This window comes from Hyperolius riggenbachi, chromosome 6 (genome assembly GCF_040937935.1).
Source record: "Hyperolius riggenbachi isolate aHypRig1 chromosome 6, aHypRig1.pri, whole genome shotgun sequence".
Taxonomy (NCBI): domain Eukaryota; kingdom Metazoa; phylum Chordata; class Amphibia; order Anura; family Hyperoliidae; genus Hyperolius; species Hyperolius riggenbachi.
In genome coordinates this window covers 169,829,758-169,848,342 of record NC_090651.1, presented here as the reverse complement: position 1 = coordinate 169,848,342, position 18,585 = coordinate 169,829,758, and the positions used below count along the sequence as shown (strand labels likewise).

Here is an 18,585-nt window from a genome sequence, read left to right as displayed (position 1 = left end):
TTTGTCAGGGCTGCCTGTAAGCAGTAAGGAAGACAATAAGCCTAGCTTAAAGGGAACCAGAGATGAACGATTCACACAAAATAAACATATCAGTCGATAGCTTGTAAAGAATAAATGCTGTACCTGATCATTTCGCCACTCTGGTGTGCCATTTTTGAGTGCTTTTTTTTATCCACTATTGCTCCAGGAAAAATCCAATATGGCCGCCGGCTCATATCCCTTCTGCTCCCAGGTTATGAGTTGTTCTGGATGTGCTGTCTAGGCTCTATGAAACTTTAGTCAAACAGGGCTGCTGCTGCAGACTTTCATATGTGTGCTTTCAACTTTATTATTCTGGCATGCTGTGTGGCTGCCTGTAGGAAGTGTCTTTCATAGAAATGAAACTGCATACAGTAGATAATAATGATGACTGGCTGCACAGTGCACACAGATCACACAGCAGCCACACTTGTCTGTTTCAGAGCTTCTTTCTAGAGGAGCAGCCCCTCCCATGTCATCACCAGCTCTGAGTATGCAAAGCAGGAAAGCTGAGCCAGGAGGGGGCAGGCTTGAGCTTGAAAAGACTCCGCAGAAGACTGACTCAGCTATAACAATTCCAGGTCAAACCTAGACTGAATGCTCAGTCGGGGATTCTTATCACAGCTGATAACAGACAGATTAAGCAGAGAAGAATGAAACTAAAAGCAGGGTAGGTGTTTACTTTCATGTCCCCACTGATAAGGGTGCTTTGTCTCTGGTTCTCTTTAAGTCACAACTATTCAAGTACAAAAAAAGCTATTTATCTGCAGGTAAAGATATATTTGGATGTGCACTCTGAACTGGAGTTAATTAATTTATTTTTATTTTTTTTGTAGTACTATTTTTTTTCAGCAAACTTGTCATTCACATTTGCAAATCAAAACCTGTCAAGAGTAGGAAAATTACCTCTGCAGCGGAGAGCGGTGCAGCCGCCGCTCTCGCGTCTGACGCCACGGCAGATGCCGCCGCCGCCTCCTCAGCATTACATCACACCAGGTCAGGTCTCTCCAGGTCACATCAGAACAGAAGGGCGCACGCGCGCACACAGAGACAGGACCTTTATGCGCTGAGGAGGAGAGTCAGCTGACCGGCCGGTCAGCTGACAACTCAGTCTGATCCTTTGCTATCTCATTGTCTGAGGCTAGTGGGTGGAGCCGCAGGTACACCTTAGGTATTTAAGATCGTAGCGGTCAGTGCATCATTGTCTGCTGTTGCTGAAACTTTGCGGTTAAGCTCTCAGACCTTAGAGAGTTCTCTAGTTCTCGCTCTCTGATTCTGTACCTCTGCATATCTGATTGTTGTCGACCTTGGCTATACTCTGACTATGCTTCTGTTTGCTGATTTTGTACCGACTACTGACCGATCCGTTACTGACCTTGCCTGAACGACCACTCTTGTTTTAAGTGATAGACCCCACAGCCAGGGGCTATCACTTACACGTGAAACTCCCCACAGCCAGGGGTTATCACATAGGAGTACTCCTGAACTACTGTGCACTCAAACACGTGTGATCACACCTTATTAAAATACTGACGACCATTGCTGTACTTTTATATGTTGTATTACTGATCTGTCTGTTTGAGCTCACTCTGACCAGCAGAGTACCACCGATCATTACAAAACCATTATTAAAAAAAAATCTCTAGGAATATTTTATTGTTTCAACTTTGTATACCATACTTTTGTATAGTTTTACCGTAATTTAGTAATTTGTGTTTTTCTCCCTAATTTGTAGCTATCTGTGAGATGTGTGGAATAGTTGGTACGCGTGATGCTTTCTTTTCAAAAACAAAGAGATTCTGCAGCGAATCATGTTCCCGTAGCTATTCATCTAATTCCAAGAAAGCAAGTATTCTTGCTCGGCTACAGGTATTTATATTCAGATTATTTACATTCATTCATAATAGGGAAACAAACATCTGGACAGATAACCTTTTTAAACATTTTTAAGATATACTGTACTTAAAGGGTCACTTAAGTCAACCTAAAAAAATAGTTTTACTCACCTGGGGCTTCTACCAGCCCCCTGCAGCTGTCCGGTGCCCACGCAGACTCGCTCCGATGCTCCTGGCCCCGCCGACAGTTACTTCCGGTTTCGGCGACAGGAACCGACAGGCCTGGGAACGCGAGTGATCCTTCACGTTCCTGGCCGCAATAGCGCCCTCTATACCAGGGCCAGGAGAATAGGTGCGAGTCTGCGTGGGCACCGGACAGCTGCAGGGGGCTGGTAGAAGCTCCAGGTGAGTAAAACTAATTTTTTTAGGGTGACTTAAAGAGACACTGAAGCGGGAAAAAAAATATGATATAATGAATTGGTTGTGTACTATGAATAATTACTAGAAGATTAGCAGCAAAGAAAATATTCTCATACTTTTATTTTCAGGTGTATAGTGTTTTTCCTAACATTGCATTATTCTATAATATGTGCAGATTACACAACACTCAGCATTCAAAATGATTCTTTCAGAGCAGTCTGTGAAGTAATGACATCTCCTCTGGCAGAGGAAAATTAAATAGTCCAGGAACAGTTGAGATAATAAAAGTCAGATAACAGCCCTCTCCACGACTAACTTAGTCGGAGAGCTTAATGGCTTGTTTGCATAGAGATAACAACTGGAGTTTCTCAACTCTTCCTGTACTGGAAACAATTAGACTGATGTATCTGATCTTAATGTTTTATTTCTTAGCTGTACTACACATACAAATCATAATATCATAATTTTTTTTTCGCTTCAGTGTCTCTAAGTGTTCCTTTTAAGAGGAGCAGCAGAAAAAAAACCACATATATAAGTAGATAAATACTTGCTCTACTTACATAACATACCGTATGTATTGCACTGTCCGCATTTTGATTTTAGTGATTTTTCAAATCCCGTATTACCAAGTATAAGAAATGAGACAGCAGAATAAACTTGATTGTGGTTCTCCTTCCCATTGTATAAAAAAAGGTTTTTGTGTGTTGTCCTTTTTTCTGTTTTGTTTCAAAATGGCAAAAAAATATTTCAGATGGAGATTGGGAAATGGAGAACAATACAATGCTGAAGCGGGTCTAATCTCTCTTCAGACTATAAAACAATTAAACCATTTCCACATGTTGGACTTTAGGTTCATGTTTTATTATAGCCAAAAGTTATGAAGTATTATACATAAAAATCCTTCTTGAAGAGCTTAATGTTAATTCAAGGGAGCACTGCCTTGTTGAAGATTTTTAACTGTTCCTATTTTTTGACTCTAGTGTATTCCAGGTTTTTGGTAAGCTGTAGTTTAGAGGGCTGCATCGGGTCGGGTATCCGTTGAGTACCAGCGGGTTACCCAAAATGTGGGTCAAGTTTGGGAACCCGTATATACACTGCTCAAAAAAATAAACTGAATGCAAAAATAAGACACCCTACATCTGAATAAATCAAATATTCGTATAAAATACTTTGTTCTTTACATAGTTGAATGTGCTGACAACAAAATCACACAAATTACACAAAAATTATCAATGGAAATCAAATTTATCAACCCATGAAGGTCTGGATTTGGAGTCACACTCAAAATTAAAGTAAAAAAACACTACACTACTACTACTACTACTACTACTACTAAAGCACTACAGGCTGATCCAACTTTGATGTAATGTCCTTAAAGAGTAACTGTTAGGCATTATATGTGAAATCAATTTTCTCAAACCCTCAGCTGGGACACGTCCTTCAGGAGTTTGGGCACGCCCAGACACCTGCTGAAACACAACGAAAGGATTAAAAGCTCCCGCCCTCCCTCTAACCTCAGTGTATTTGTGTTTCCGCCCGGGAACACACGGAAAGGTAGCTCCTATTTGTTATTTTGTTGCTCTCACCGGAGGGTGAGTTTGGTCCTGGCGGTGGTACCTGTAGTTAGCCGGGGGGTGCTCCATGGAGGCGATCTGGAGTCGGATCCGGGAAGAACGTGCGGCCGCCGCCATTATGCTGGACGCCCGCGGGTGGAATAGGGCAGTCCAGCTTCCTTCCTCCTGCGCGCCTAGCCTTCTGCCGGCTTTTGAAAAAAAGGCAGGGGTTCCGGCTGATGCGCATGACGGACTTCCGGGAGGAGAGGGGAAGCGACCGGAAGTGGCGTCGGAAGGATGTGTGTATGAAAGGACGCCAGGGAGAGGCCGCTATGGCGCACAATGGAGTCAGCAAGCGCTTCAGCGGCCTCTGCGTCCCAGGGCAGTGCACCGGCAGCAGCATCAACGGCAGCAGTGTCGGCGTCCGCAGCGTCAGCCTCCACAGCCAAACAGTCGGATGGTGGGGTGAGTGGGAGAATGCTCTCCCTTACTGAAACCGACCATAAAGATAAGTGATTAATGGGGTTTCTCTGTGTCTGTTTTTTCTTTTCAGGCCAAAGTGGCTCTAGTGTTAGGCCTAAATCTAAGAAATGTTGCCAATGTCTGGCTAAATTATCTTCTAGTTATACAAAAAGTTTATGCCAGAATTGTATTGATGCAGTTATTGCTTCTGAGTCATCAGCGATTTTTAAAAATGTAATGCGTTCAGTTAAAAGGTATATGACGGAAACTTTGGGTAAATTTAAAGAGTCCCTTTTGTCAGTTTCCACGGAGGTTTCTGGGGCTGGTCCTTCCTCTGCACCTACTGAGTCCATTCCTCCTCCTAGCTTTGGCGATCTTGAGTCGGATCCTCCTGCGGGCCCTTCCCAGTTACCAGTTGATTTTAGAGGGGCTCTGCAGGAGGAGGAAGAGGAGGAGGAGGAGAGGGAAGATTTAGGGAGCGGAAATTTCTCTGAAGTTGAGGAGGGAGAGACCGTTCATTCAGAGGAAGACTCGGATGAAGAGTCTAAAAAACCAGCTAGATTTTTGTTTAATACAGATGAGGTTAATGACTTACTTAAAGCTGTATACACTACGGAACAAATTCCTGAAGTTCAAAAGGAATTGTCAGTTCAGGATCAGGTATATTCCGGTTTGGCTCAGCAAACCGGTAGAGTTTTTCCGTTTCACCAGTCCCTTAAGGACATTATTGCATCGCAATGGCAGGAGCCGGAGCGACGTTTGTTTATCCCGAAGTTGGCTAAGAGAAAATATCCGTTTGCCCAGTCAGATATGGAAAAATGTACGAAGTGTCCAAAGATTGATGCTTCTTTATCTAAATATTCAAAAAATGCGGACCTATCCTTTGAGGATGCAGGGATGCTAAAGGACGCTATGGATAAAAGAATTGATTTACTGCTCAAAAAGGCATGGGAATCGGCATCTTTTGCCTTTTTACCAAGTGTAGCTGCTACTTGCATATCCAGGAATTTAAAAGTGTGGATGGAAAATTTAGTTTCACATATTAGTTCTGGTAAAGCTTTGGATACTTATGTCAAGTCTCTGCCGGTGGTTTTGAGATCGGTGGCTTTTTTTGGCAGACGCGGCGGTAGAGATTATTAGAATTTCTGCCCGTACTACGGCTCTTATCAATTCTGCCAGGAGAGCGGTCTGGCTCAAGACCTGGGATGGGGACTTGACATCAAAGAACAAATTATGCTCGGTACCCTTTGAAGGTAATTTACTTTTCGGGAGTGAATTAAAGAATATTCTTTCCCGATCAGCTGAGAGGGGAAAACAGTTTCCCAGTAAACGTAAACCCTTTCAATTTAAGAAACAGGGGAATTTCAGAAGGCCTGGACAGAGTAGGGAGGATCAACCCAAGTCTCATTCCCAACAGAAAAAATTGTCTTTTCCAGCAGGCAAGGGGAAAGGGGGATTTGCTCTTGCTAAACCCAACAACCCCAAAGAGAATAAATGACTCTCGGCCAGTGGGGGGGAGGCTTCGCTTTTTCGTTTCCCAGTGGGGTCAAATAAATCCAGATCCTTTTATTTTAAAAATTATAAGGGACGGTTACCGTCCGCAATTTTTTTGTTCCACCTCCCTCCAGGGTCTACGTGAACAGTCTTCCTCTAGATCAGAGGAAGGCAGACGGACTTCAGTTAGAAATTTCAAAATTAATTTCAAAGCGGGTAATACTTCCGGTGCCTCAAGAGGAAGAGTACCAGGGGTATTATTCCCACATATTTCTGGTCACAAAGAATACAGGGGACTTCAGATTCATTCTGAACCTGAAGTCTCTAAACCCTTTTTTAATTTACAGGAGGTTCAGAATGGAGAACATCTCCTCAGTAAGGGCCCTACTGCAGGGGAGGAGTTTTTTGTGTCAATAGATTTACAGGACGCATATTTACACATCCCCATTGCACAGTCGCATCAGAAGTTTCTGAGGTTCGCAATTCAATCACAGGGACAGTGTCTCCATTACCAGTTTCAAGCACTTCCCTTCGGAATTGCGACAGCCCCTCGAATCTTTACAAAGGTGCTGGCCGAGATCATGAAGTTTATAAGACTTCAAGGAATAGAGATAATTCCTTATTTAGACGACCTGCTAATTTTTGCCAAAACAGAGCAGACATTAATACAGCACAGAGACCAGGTAATTCAAACCTTAACGCAGTTGGGATGGATAATAAATTATCAGAAATCCCATTTGATACCAACCCAGACGATCGTATTCTTGGGCTATACGATCGATTCTGTCAGAGGCAGGATTTTTCTTCCCATGGTAAAAGTAGAAAAATTACAGTCAGAGTTGAGAAACCTTTTACTGTTACAAGAAACATCCATCAGAAACGTAATGAAGGTTTTGGGGTTAATGACAGCAGCACTCCCGGCAGTCTCTTGGGCACAGTTTCACAGTCGAGGTCTGCAGAGGTGGTTGTTAGCAATTTGGGACAAGACTCAGGAGTCTCTGGAGAACGTAGTTCAGATTCCGGGTCAGGTAAAGCAAAGTTTACACTGGTGGCTAGGCACCTCCAATCTCACTCAGGGCAGAGTGTGGAGACAGGAAGACCCAGTGAGAATCCACACAGATGCAAGCGCTTGGGGTTGGGGAGCCACAACCCTAGGTTATCAGGCACAGGGGACATGGCCCAAGAGGCTGGCAAGAAGCTCGTCCAATCTCAGGGAGCTTCGGGCAGTTCTGGAGGCGTTTTTTGCTTTTCAGAAATTGATACAGGACAAGCATGTTCTGTTTTTTTCCGACAATGTTTCCGCAGTGGCGTATCTCAACAAGCAAGGGGGCACCAGATCAGTAAGTCTGTCCCTCTTGTCGACGGAGATTTTTTGCTGGGCAGAGGCAAATCTGTTGTCAGTCGAAGCGATTCACATAAAGGGAACGCTGAATGTGGAAGCGGATTATTTGAGCTGCCACGAACTCGACCAAGCGGAATGGGAATTGAATCAGGAGGTTTTTCTCTGGATAACAGAAAGATTAGGCTCTCCAGAAATCGATCTCTTCGCTTCTCCGACCAACGCGAAGTTACCCCAATTTTTTTCTCTCCATGGCAGTCCGAGCTCCCTGGGATTGGACGCACTATCGGTACCATGGACATTCAGTCTAGGCTATGCCTTTCCGCCCCTAAAGTTAATTCCACGAGTTCTCGAGAAGGTGCAAAGGGAAAAGGCAAATTTAATTCTGATTGCACCGGCCTGGCCCAAGAGGGTTTGGTTTGCCACGCTCTTGAGTCTGTCAGTGCAATCTCCATTACCTCTCCCGCTGAGGTCAGACCTTTTACGACAGGGGCCCGTATTTCATCCCAGGCCGGAGTTGTTCAGTCTATCGGCTTGGATCCTGAGAGGCTAATTCTTAGGAACAAGGGGATATCCGAAAAAGTGATTGATACGTTATTGAAGTGCAGGAAACCCGTCACGCACAAGATCTATAGGAAGGTGTGGAGGGTGTTTGAGTCATGGTGTATTTCTCATAATAGATGTCAGTCGGAACTAGGTACCATTCTGGACTTTCTCCAGGAGGGTCTTGAAATGAATTTGTCCATCAGTACGCTCAGAGTGCAGTGTTCAGCGTTATCTATTCTATTGGATAGACCCTTGGCACAAGAAAGGTTAATCAGAGATTTTTTTCGTGCAGTACGAAGATCCACACCTATCAAACAAAAGATTGTGCAACAGTGGGATCTTTCCTTGGTCCTCAATGTGCTAACTAAACCCCGTTTGAGCCCATTGAGGAAATTGATCTGAAATTTTTGACGTTTAAAGTTATCTTTTTAGTTGCAATTACGTCGGCCAGGAGACTAGGTGATCTCCAGGCCTTATCTATTAAGGATCCGTTTTTGGCAATTTTTCCGGACAAGGTTGTTCTTCGGTTAGATCCTAATTATTTACCGAAAGTTTCTTCGGAGTTTCACAGATCTCAAAGTATTGTTCTTCCGTCATTTTGTGATAGGCCTTCTTGTGCCAAGGAGTCTGAATTTCATTGTTTAGATGTCAGGCGAGCTATTTTGGCCTACTTGACTAGAACTAGGGAGTTTAGAAAGACCTCTCATTTATTTGTTCTATATGGTGCAATAAACCGAGGTCTCCAGGCTTCTAGACAGACTCTGGCTAAATGGATCTGTGAGGTTATTTCGTTGGCCTACAAGATTTCAGACTCTACTCCACCAACCAGTATTAACGCACACTCGACCCGTTCCATCTCTACATCATGGGCTGAGAGAGCGGGGGCTACAGTTCAGCAGATATGTCAGGCGGCGACCTGGGCAAGTCCTTCCACCTTTATCAAACACTATAGAGTGGATGTGCTGTCACAACAGGATTTGTCGTTTGGCAGGAAAGTGCTACAGGCTGTAGTCCCTCCCTAGGTGGGTCATTTTACTTTTCCATCTCTCCTGAAGGACGTGTCCCAGCTGAGGGTTTGAGAAAGCACCTGCTAGACTTACCGGTAGCGGTGTTTCTATCCTGAAGCTGGGACACTGTCCGCTACCCTACCCTTCTGCGCACTTTCCTGACGTCTGTTCTGTTAGAGGTCACTAGGAGGTGCTTCGCTCCTCTCTTCTTTCCTGGTGTCCGGTCTTTTACTTTTTATACACTGAGGTTAGAGGGAGGGCGGGAGCTTTTAATCCTTTCGTTGTGTTTCAGCAGGTGTCTGGGCGTGCCCAAACTCCTGAAGGACGTGTCCCAGCTTCAGGATAGAAACACCGCTACCGGTAAGTCTAGCAGGTGCTTTCTATATTAGTCTATTACATAGACAAAAAGGTAATGCAACTAGTTAAAATCATTCTTACTTTTTTCCCTAAGAGGTTTTTCTCTCCCCATGCCTGCAGGACGCAAGGCCGCAGAACAGAAATGACAGGCAGGCTGATTGGCTAAAGCCTCTGTCAATCACCTCTCTGCTCTGTGATTGGCCGCCTGCTCTCCCCTTGTTCGCGGTGGTTGTAGCCGCCGTAAGAACGCACGGAGGGGGGCCAGAGGCTATCTCCTGTCACTGTCCTCTGCCCCCCTCCTCCAGTGTGATGTCCACGCCCCCCCCCCCCCCTGCCCTTCTGCCGCCCGCTGCCGCCGCCGCATTATCCTTCTTCCCCGCACAGAACTTTGGGGAAGGATAAAGGCAGCGCACAGACTCCAGGAATAATGTTCCCAGGCGCTGCAGTTCCCCCCATACTCTCTGCACTGCCGCCGGTGGTAGTGCAGAGAGTATAGGGGGGAACTGCAGCGCTTGGATCTATTGTTAGGTGAGTCTTTGCTGCCTGCAGCTTTTCCTCCCCGCTGTGCTGAGGATAAGTGCGGGGAGGAGGGGAGTGCGGGGGGGGGGGGGGAAGAATATACCCGGAGGAAGCAAGATGGCCCCTGCCATGAAGAGAATGTCCCTTTATTTATAATCTAAAATTATATGGATGGAAACCGAGGACAGTGCAATACATCTGTTATGTAAGTAGAGGAAGTATTTATCTACTTACATATGTATTTTCTTTGGGGGGCATGTTATTGCTAATAGTGCCTCTTTAAAGGGGCGCTATGGTGAAAAATTGTAAAATTTAAAACATGCACAAACATAAACAAATAAGTACTTTTTTTTCCAGAGTAAAATGAGCCATAAATTACTTTTCTCCTATGTTGCTGTCACTTAAAGTAGGTAGTAGAAATCTGACAGAAGTGACAGATTGGACTAGTCCATCTCTTCATAGGGAATTTTTACTCTTTATAAAAATATTCCCTAAAAAGGATTTAAACAATGATGCTGACCAGCCTGCCTGCTCGCTACACAGTTTTTTTGGCAGTTGGACAGAGCAACTGCCATTTACTAAGTGCTTTTAAAAATTAATAAATCCCTGAGAATCCCCTATGAAGAGATGGACTAGTCCAAAACCAGTCGCTCCTACTGTAAGTGACAGCAACATAGGAGAAAATTAATTTCTGGCTCATTTTACTCTGGAAAAAACGTACTTCTTATTTGTTTATGTTTGCACATATTTTAAATTTTAAAATTTTTCGCCATAGTGCCCCTTTAAAACAAGACAAAATGAGGCTCAGTAGTGTGTGTGGCCTCCACGTGCCTGCATGACCTCTCTGCAATGCCTACGCATGAGGTGGCAGATTGTCTCCTGAGGAATCTCCTCCCAGACCTCGACTAAAGCATCCACCAACTGCTGGACAGTCTGTGGTGCAATGTGGCATTGGTAAATGGAGCGAGGCATGATATCCCAGATGCTCTATTAGATTTAGGTCTGGGGAATGGGTGGGCCAGTCCATAGCATCAATGCCTTCTTCTTGCAGAAACTGCTGACACACTCCAGCCACATGAGGTCTAGCATTGTCTTGCATTAGGAGGAACCCAGGACCGCAGCAGCATATGGTCTCACAAGGGGTCTGAGGATCTCATCTTGGTACCTAATGGCAGTCAGGCTACCTCTGGTGAGGACATGGAGGGTTGCGCAGCCCCCCAAAGAAATGCCACCCCACACCATTTCTGACCCACTTCCAAACTGGTCATGTTGGAGGAAGTTGCAGGCAGCAGAAAGTTCTCTGCGGCATCTCCAGACTCTGTCTGTCACGTTCTCAGTGTGAACATGCTTTCATCTGTGAAGAGCACAGCGCACCAGTGGCAAATTTGCTAATCTTGGTGTTCTATGGCAAATGCCAAACGTCCTGCATGGTGTTGGACTGTAAGCACAACCCCCACCTGTGGATTTCAGGCCCTCATACCACCCTCATGGAGTCTGTTTCTGACTGAGCAGACACATGCACGTTTGTGGCCCGCTGGAGGTAATTTTGCAGAGCTCTAGCAGTACTCCTCATGTTCCTCCTTGCACAAAGGTGGAGGTAGCGGTCCTGATGCTGGGTTGTTGTCCTACGGCCTTCTCCACGTCTCCGGATGTACTGGCCTGTGTCCTGGTAGTGCCTCCATGCTCTGGACACTGCGCTGACAGACACAGCAAACCTTCTTGCCACAGCTCGCATTGATGTGCCATCCTAAATGAGCTGCACTACCTGAGTTACTTGTGTGGGTTGAAGACTCCGTCTCATGCTACCGCTAGAGTGAAAGCACCGCCAGCATTCAAAAGTGACCAAAACATCAGCCAGAAAGCATAGGAACTCAGAAGTGGTCTCTGGTCACCACCTGCAGAACCACTCCTTTATTTGGGATGTCTTGCTAATTGCCTACAATTTCCCTTTTGTCTATTTTGTTTGCACAACAGCATGTGAACTTGATTGTCAATCAGTGTTGCTACCTAAAGGCGCGTACACACGCAATACCGCCATAAACGACAGGTCTGTCAGACCCTTCCGCTGGGCGGACGTTCAGCCGACAGTAGCACGTGTGGGCTGAACGTCCGCCCAGCAAAAGAGTCTGACGAACCCTGTCGTTTGCGGCAGTATGGCGTGTGTACGCACCTTAAGTGGATAGTTTGATTTCACAGAAGTGTGATTGACTTGGAGTTACATTGTGCTGTTTATGTGTTCCCATTTTTTGAGCAGTGTATATATTTTAATCGGGTTGCGGATAGTCAGGTTGTGGGTAGTGAAAGCAAGCATAAGACAATTCTGAGCCTTTTACTTCCCAAAATCTGTGAGAAATACTAGGAGCAGAACTCTTGTTGACTTGTTTGCTGCTGCTCAGCAGACTCCTTCCTGCTCTCAAGCTCCTTGAGACCTCCTCTCCCCCCAAAGTAGTATATACCTAAAGCCGCATCTACACGCGTAGATGCGGCTTCGATCCTCCTTATCAATCGAGCCGCTGATGCGGCTCGATTGATAAGATCCGACAGGACGGATCTTGCTTCCGCCGATTCCCTGCTCGTTCCCCAGGAGGGGACAATGGCAGGGAATCGAGCGGAAGATAAGCGGCGCCGGCGGGGACGAGCGGGGAATCGAATCCGGCGAGCGGGGACGCGGAAGAGGCGATCCAGCGGCTAATCGAGCCGCTGGATCGGAGCCGCATCTACCCGTGTAGATGCGGCTTTAGGCTAACTGGGAACATGCTAGTGTAAGATTGAAGATGTGTTTTTCATAGATGGCCAGAACTCTGTGTCTTAGTAACACTGGGCCATGCTCAGTGAGAAGGGGAAGGGTGGTAAGAAAGCTCTAGCTGTCTGTTATTGGATATTTGATTGGACAGGAGCTATAGAATGTTCAGGGAATGTTCTCTAATGCGTGGGGATACACGGTACGTTTCTGTACCGTGTATCGACCAGCTGATTCGGCCAGCTGATAATATTCAGCTGGCCTGATCAAGCCGCTCGACCCCCGCCCGCTCGATCCCAGGCAGGGAATCGAGCACTGATAAGGAAGCGCCGGCGGGGACGAGCTGTAATCGATCCGTGTGCACGCGCGGACGAGCGGGGACGCGGCTGAGGTCGATCCGGCGGCTAATCGGCCGCCGGATCGACTCGTGTATTCCCAGCATAAAGCTGGAGGGATGCGGCACACATGCACAAGGCAGGCAGAGAAGCACATAGGAGAGCTACTTAGTCAGTTAAGCGACATCTGAAGCCATCTAGCACACACAGGTATGTGTTTGCTAGATATTTCAAGACTAGTTCAACATAGACTTTTACTTATCGAGTGAGACTGCGCTCAGTGTCCTGTAATCACCGCTGCTCCAGGCGGCACACTATAAAGGAGAAAGATAATTCCCGCAACATTCCAGTCAAAAATAGCAGCGCCAGCAGGGTCCTCTTGTAGCCTTCACAGTACCTTTAAACATAAGCAGAGACAAAGAGGGGAGCCCTCATAGCAAGTAACGCCTTATCACAACACCCTTGTGCTCAAAAAGGTTAGCTGAAGTGATCAAGGCTACCACCAATAGATTAGGGGGAAAACACACTCCCCCCCGTTTCACCCTGCTCACCAGATAGCTGCTTGGGTATGTGGCATATCAAATCCCAGACGGTTTCTAGAGAGTATAGACAAAACAGCCTTGCATAGTGTAAAACAGTTTAATAAGGCACCCAAGGCCCCCTTTTAAAATCCACGTACATAAAAATTTCTTGTATCAAAGCATATCATAGTTACACATCCAGGAACAGCTCCGGTCGCCTCCTCCGCGTCCCCGGCCAGTATCCTGTATACAGCGTGCGTGCGTCTCCTAAGCTCCGCCCTACGCGTTTCGTCACGGCTTGTGACTCATCAGGGGCTGGAGTACGCACGCACCCTACTGCATTAAATATGCGTAACCACTCCCACCCCTTGCGATCCGGCCACTAGATCTGAGCACTGACTAAGGCCTGGATAGCGTAAGAGGCGGCCGGCTCACAGAATCTTGCATCCCCTGCATACCTCCCTACCCACTCTCCCTCCCCATTCGCCACACACATATACAACTCTACCACGTCGTCAGATTCACTCACCCACTCCTCCCACATAATAAGGCTGCTTAAAATAACAAAATAAAATCATCTATTTAAGACAATCTGAACCCTCAGCAGAGTATTGGCTGAGAACTATACTAGACATGGCAAGGAATGAGCTTGTTGAGGGCAAGAAGGAATCGGTCACCAAATCACCTAGCACTGCCTTCATAAGTGAATTTAGTTTACAATACAGAGAGGTTGAAACCATCTTTAAAAGACATTGGCAGATACTAATGTGTGACCAAATGTTATCTCGGGTGCTACCCAGTAAACCAGCATTTATATATCGCAGAGCCCCCAACTTGAGGGACAGACTGGTCCCTAGCTGTGTGGACCCCCCGCGAATTCAGCGGGATAATCTCTGGCAGAAACCGGGCTTCTACCCATGTGGCAGATGCCAGGGATGTAAATTGAACACGAATACTAAACGTGTCAAATATAACTTTGAGTCTTTTGTAACCAAACAACAATTTAAGATAAAATCATTTATTACTTGTTCTACTTAATATGTCGTATATATGCTGTGGTGTAAATGTGGATACCAATATGTAGGACGTATGTTAGGATTCTCTTCAGTCCCTGTTGACCCTCCCACGAAGGAAGAGGCGTTACCCAGTAGTGGAGTCTAGGTGACCACGGGTCTTCACCCACACTCCCTTGAGGGGAGTGCAGGACCACAACCCCAGGAGGGGGATGTGGAGCTTCGCTGCCTAGTGCCCTACCAGGTCACTACTGGGATTGCCTCAGCGAGTGGTCGGGAGAACAGGTGACACTGATTGTGGAGTAGACTTGGTCCGAGGGAGGCTGGAGATTCCAAGGCAGGTGGAGTATGCTGAAGTCGAGATAACAAGCCAGTGGTCGGGGCAGGCGGAGATCAACGGTGGTCGGGGTCACAAGCCAGGGGTCGGGGCAGGCAGCAGACAGAGAATATCCAGTAGGCAGAGCAGAAGTCGAGGCCGGCAGAGATCAAGCAGTAGTCGGGGTCACAAGCCAAAGGTCACAGCGGAAGATCAGGATCAGTAAGCAGGAACAAGGTTCACCAACAGGGAGACAAGCTGTCAGAACGAGCAGCACTGCATCTAAGGGCAGTGCTGCTTATATACCCTAGATTGGCGCCAGAATTAACGCTCTGCACATGCGCAGAACGTGTGCCTCCGTTTGCGCGTGCGCGCGCACATGCGTACGCGCGCCTGCCGCTACTGCGCACGCGCGCGGCCTAATGCGCGCGCAGCATCTTGTGCGCATGCGCACTGCGCGCCACGCCGCGCGCCGCTCAGAACAACAAAGTTTATGCCAATGAGGCCCTACGCGTGCGCACACGCGATAATCTACTGGGACGCTGCAGATGGCCGCCATGGTGAGTGTAACATTGCCCCCCCCCGAGGGGCAACCTCCGGGTGCCCCTAGGACCTGGCTTGTCAGGGAATCTCTGGTGAAATCTTCTTATTAGTAAGGGGGCATGTATATTAGTAGCGGGTTCCCAGGAGTTCTCTTCAATTCCAAAACCTTTCCACTTGATCAAGTACTGCAGGGAATTTCTTACCCGCCTGCTATCCAATATTTTCTCCACCTCAAATTCTTCGGACCCCTCGACAAGAATTGGTTGAGGCGGCTCAGAGGAACGACCGGGAAACGTGTTGGGTAAAACCTTCTTTAAGCAGGAGACATGGAACACCGGGTGAATTCGAAGTGAAGCTGGCAGATTCAATTTAACTGTTACCGGATTGATCCTTTGTACCACAGGAAAAGGACCGATAAACCTAGGAGCAAACTTCTTAGAGGGGCAGTAGAGTTTAAGGTTAGTAGTGGAAAGCCATACTAGATCCCCAGGAGATAAGTCTGGTCCTCTTCTTCTGTGTCTATTGGCAGACCCTTTACTTCTTTCCTGAGTCTGTTGCAGAACACTGTGAACCATGTCAAAGTTCCGTTTAATATTTGAAATTCTTTCCAGTACTCCCGGACAATCAGAAGAAACATCCAGGCCAGGCAGAAACGTGGGGTGTATTCCATAGTTAATGAAGAATGGTGACTGATGGGTGGATGAGTGAACCGAATTATTGAAGGCAAACTCAGCGGTGGCCAACAGGGAATACCAGTCGTCCTGGGAAGCAGCAGTGAAGCATCGGATATATTGCTCCAATGTTTGGTTCGTCCTCTCTGTTTGACCGTTGGTCTGTGGATGGTACCCTGAAGAGAGGGACAGTTTGATTTGGAGACCCTTGCAAAGTTCTTGCCAAAACCGTGAAGTAAATTGTGACCCCCGGTCGGACACGATATTGGATGGCAGACCATGAAGTCGCACTATTTCTTGGATAAAAACTCGGGCAGTCTCTGCGGCTGAGGGAACTTGTTTCAACGGAAGAAAGTGGGCCATTTTAGAAAAGCGATCCACCACGACCAGAATAGTTGTGAATCCCTCTGAAGGGGGTAGATCCACTATAAAATCCATTGCGATGTCGCTCCATGGCCGGGTTGGGACCGGAAGAGGGTTCAAGAGGCCCCAGGGACGGGTACGAAGATTCTTAGAGCGGGCACATGTTTCACAGGATGTAACGTAGGATTTACAGTCCTTGACCAGTTCGGGCCACCAAAACTTTCTTTGTAAGAGTTCCTGTGTCCTGTGAACCCCAAAGTGTCCTGCTAATTTATTGTCATGGCAGGCCTGAAGAACCAGCATACGTGTGTCGGTAGGAACGAAGATCTTGTCCTGAAAGTAATAGAGGCCTTCCTTACTTGGTAGATCCGGAGGCGTACTGAGTTGAGAGGAAGCCTGTTTGATGAGTTCCAGGACATTAGACTGTAATAATAGAAACTGTTGTGGAGAAAGAATTGTTTCGGGTGCTGGATCAGGTACCGCCTCAGGTTGAAACATTCTTGATAGTGCATCCGGCTTAACGTTTTTGGACCCAGGGCGATAGGTCAAGTGGAAGTTGAACCTGGAAAAGAAGAGCGACCACCGAGCCTGACGTGGTCTTAACCTCTTGGCTGAACGTAGGTATTCCAGGTTCTTGTGGTCTGTCAGGATTAGGATTGGTTGCTCTGCTCCTTCTAGAAGGTATCTCCATTCCTCAAAAGCGGCCTTAATGGCAAGAAGCTCCCGGTCCGCAACATCGTAGTTCCTTTCAGCCGTGTTTAGTTTTCGGGAAAAGAACGCCACTGGGTGGAGAATGGATCTTGGACCAAACCGCTGAGACAAGACAGCTCCCACAGCGACCTCTGAGGCGTCCACCTCCAGAACGAAAGCCTTAGCAGGATCAGGATGTTTTAAGATAGGTGCGGATGTGAAACAAGACTTCAGTTTCTCGAAGGCAGACTGAGCAGCAGGAGTCCACCTAAACGCACGAGCCGTGCTGGTCAACTGGGTGATAGGAGCCACAATCTGGGAGAAATTCTTAATAAATTTCCTGTAGAAATTAGCAAAGCCAATAAAGCTTTGGACGGACTTACGATCCACAGGTGTTAGCCAGTCTAGGATAGCTGTGACCTTCTGAGGGTCCATCTCGACTCCTCCTGGAGAGATCTTCAGGCCTAGAAACTGTATATTAACTTGGTCGAATTCACATTTTTCCGGCTTTGCATATAATCCATGAACGCGGAGACGAGCTAGAACCCTTCTTACATGAAGGTGATGCTCTTCCAGGGATGAAGAGAAGATGAGGATGTCATCCAGGTATACTACCATGAAGTGGTCGATAAAGTCCCTGAAGATGTCGTTGACAAAATGTTGGAATGTAGCTGGAGCGTTGCATAATCCGAAAGGCATTACTAGATATTCAAAGTGACCAAACCGGGAACGAAAGGCTGTCTTCCACTCGTCCCCTTCTCGGATTCTGATCAGATTGTAAGCTCCACGCAAGTCCAATTTGGAAAAGATACAGGCGGACTGGAGTCTCCGGAACAAGTCGGGCATTAATGGAAGAGGATAGCGATTCTTGATGGTGATCTTATTGAGCTCCCGATAATCGACGCAGGGCCGTAAAGAACCATCCTTCTTCTCAACAAAGAATATTCCGGCCCCTGCAGGAGAGGTAGACGGACGGATGAAACCCTTGGTGAGATTCTCTTGAATGTACTCCTTAAGAACTAGAGTCTCGGGCTCGGATAAAGGGTACGTTCTTCCGAAGGGAATGGGAGCTCCTGGTTGAAGATCAATGGGGCAGTCATAGGATCGGTGCGGAGGTAAGGCATCTGCTTTGGATTTGTCGAATACATCCAGGAAATCATGGTAGACTGCAGGAATAATGTCTCTCTGGGGAGAGTTCATACAGAACAAAGTTCCTGCACGAGGGAAGCAGGAACGCAGACAATAATCTGACTGGAATGCGACTTCATGAGAGACCCAATTGACAGCAGGGTTATGAGTTTTTAGCCACGGCATTCCAAGGATCACTGGAAATAAAGGAGAAGGCAACAGATCAAAACTCAGATATTCCTGATGTTCCTCTTGAATGGTAACCAGAAGTGGCAGGGTTTCAGTGGTAATAGGACCGGAACCAATGGCAGATCCATCTGCCAACTGGATGACCAGGGGTTGGCGCTTACGGCAGGTAGGGAGCTGGAGCTGTTGCGCCAACTGGATGTCCAAGAAACATGAGCAGGCTCCAGAGTCCACGATGGCTTTAATCATAACGCTCCTTCCTTGGGGGCCCTGTAACGAGAGAGTGAGCGGAATATGAGAGGAGGCAAGCGGGGGAGCAGGAGAACCACTTGCACATATTAAAAAGTCAAGCTCACCAGGTGGTCTGATCGGGCAGTTGATCCGGAAGTGCCCAGAAGCTCCACAATATAAGCACAGATTGGCAGATCTTCGACGCTGTCTTTCCTCCAGCGAGAGAGCGGGCCGGGCTAGACCTATCTGCATAGGCTCGGGCTCGTCCAAACCAGGGGAAATGGACGGTGGAGGGATA

General features: G+C 47.0%; 1 protein-coding gene across 2 annotated transcripts in view; it reads left to right on the top strand.

Moving 5' to 3' along the window:
- Nucleotides 1–18,585, top strand: part of L3MBTL2 (L3MBTL histone methyl-lysine binding protein 2) — a 336,131-nt gene that overhangs the window by 63,402 nt on the left and 254,144 nt on the right. For both annotated transcript variants that reach the window (XR_011022081.1, XM_068240208.1), the window contains exon 3: nucleotides 1,754–1,887. Coding sequence is in view for 1 of the 2 variants with exons in the window: in XM_068240208.1 (XP_068096309.1) it covers nucleotides 1,754–1,887 (134 nt within the window). In the remaining variant the exon portion in view is untranslated. The remainder of the gene's footprint in view (nucleotides 1–1,753; nucleotides 1,888–18,585) is intronic.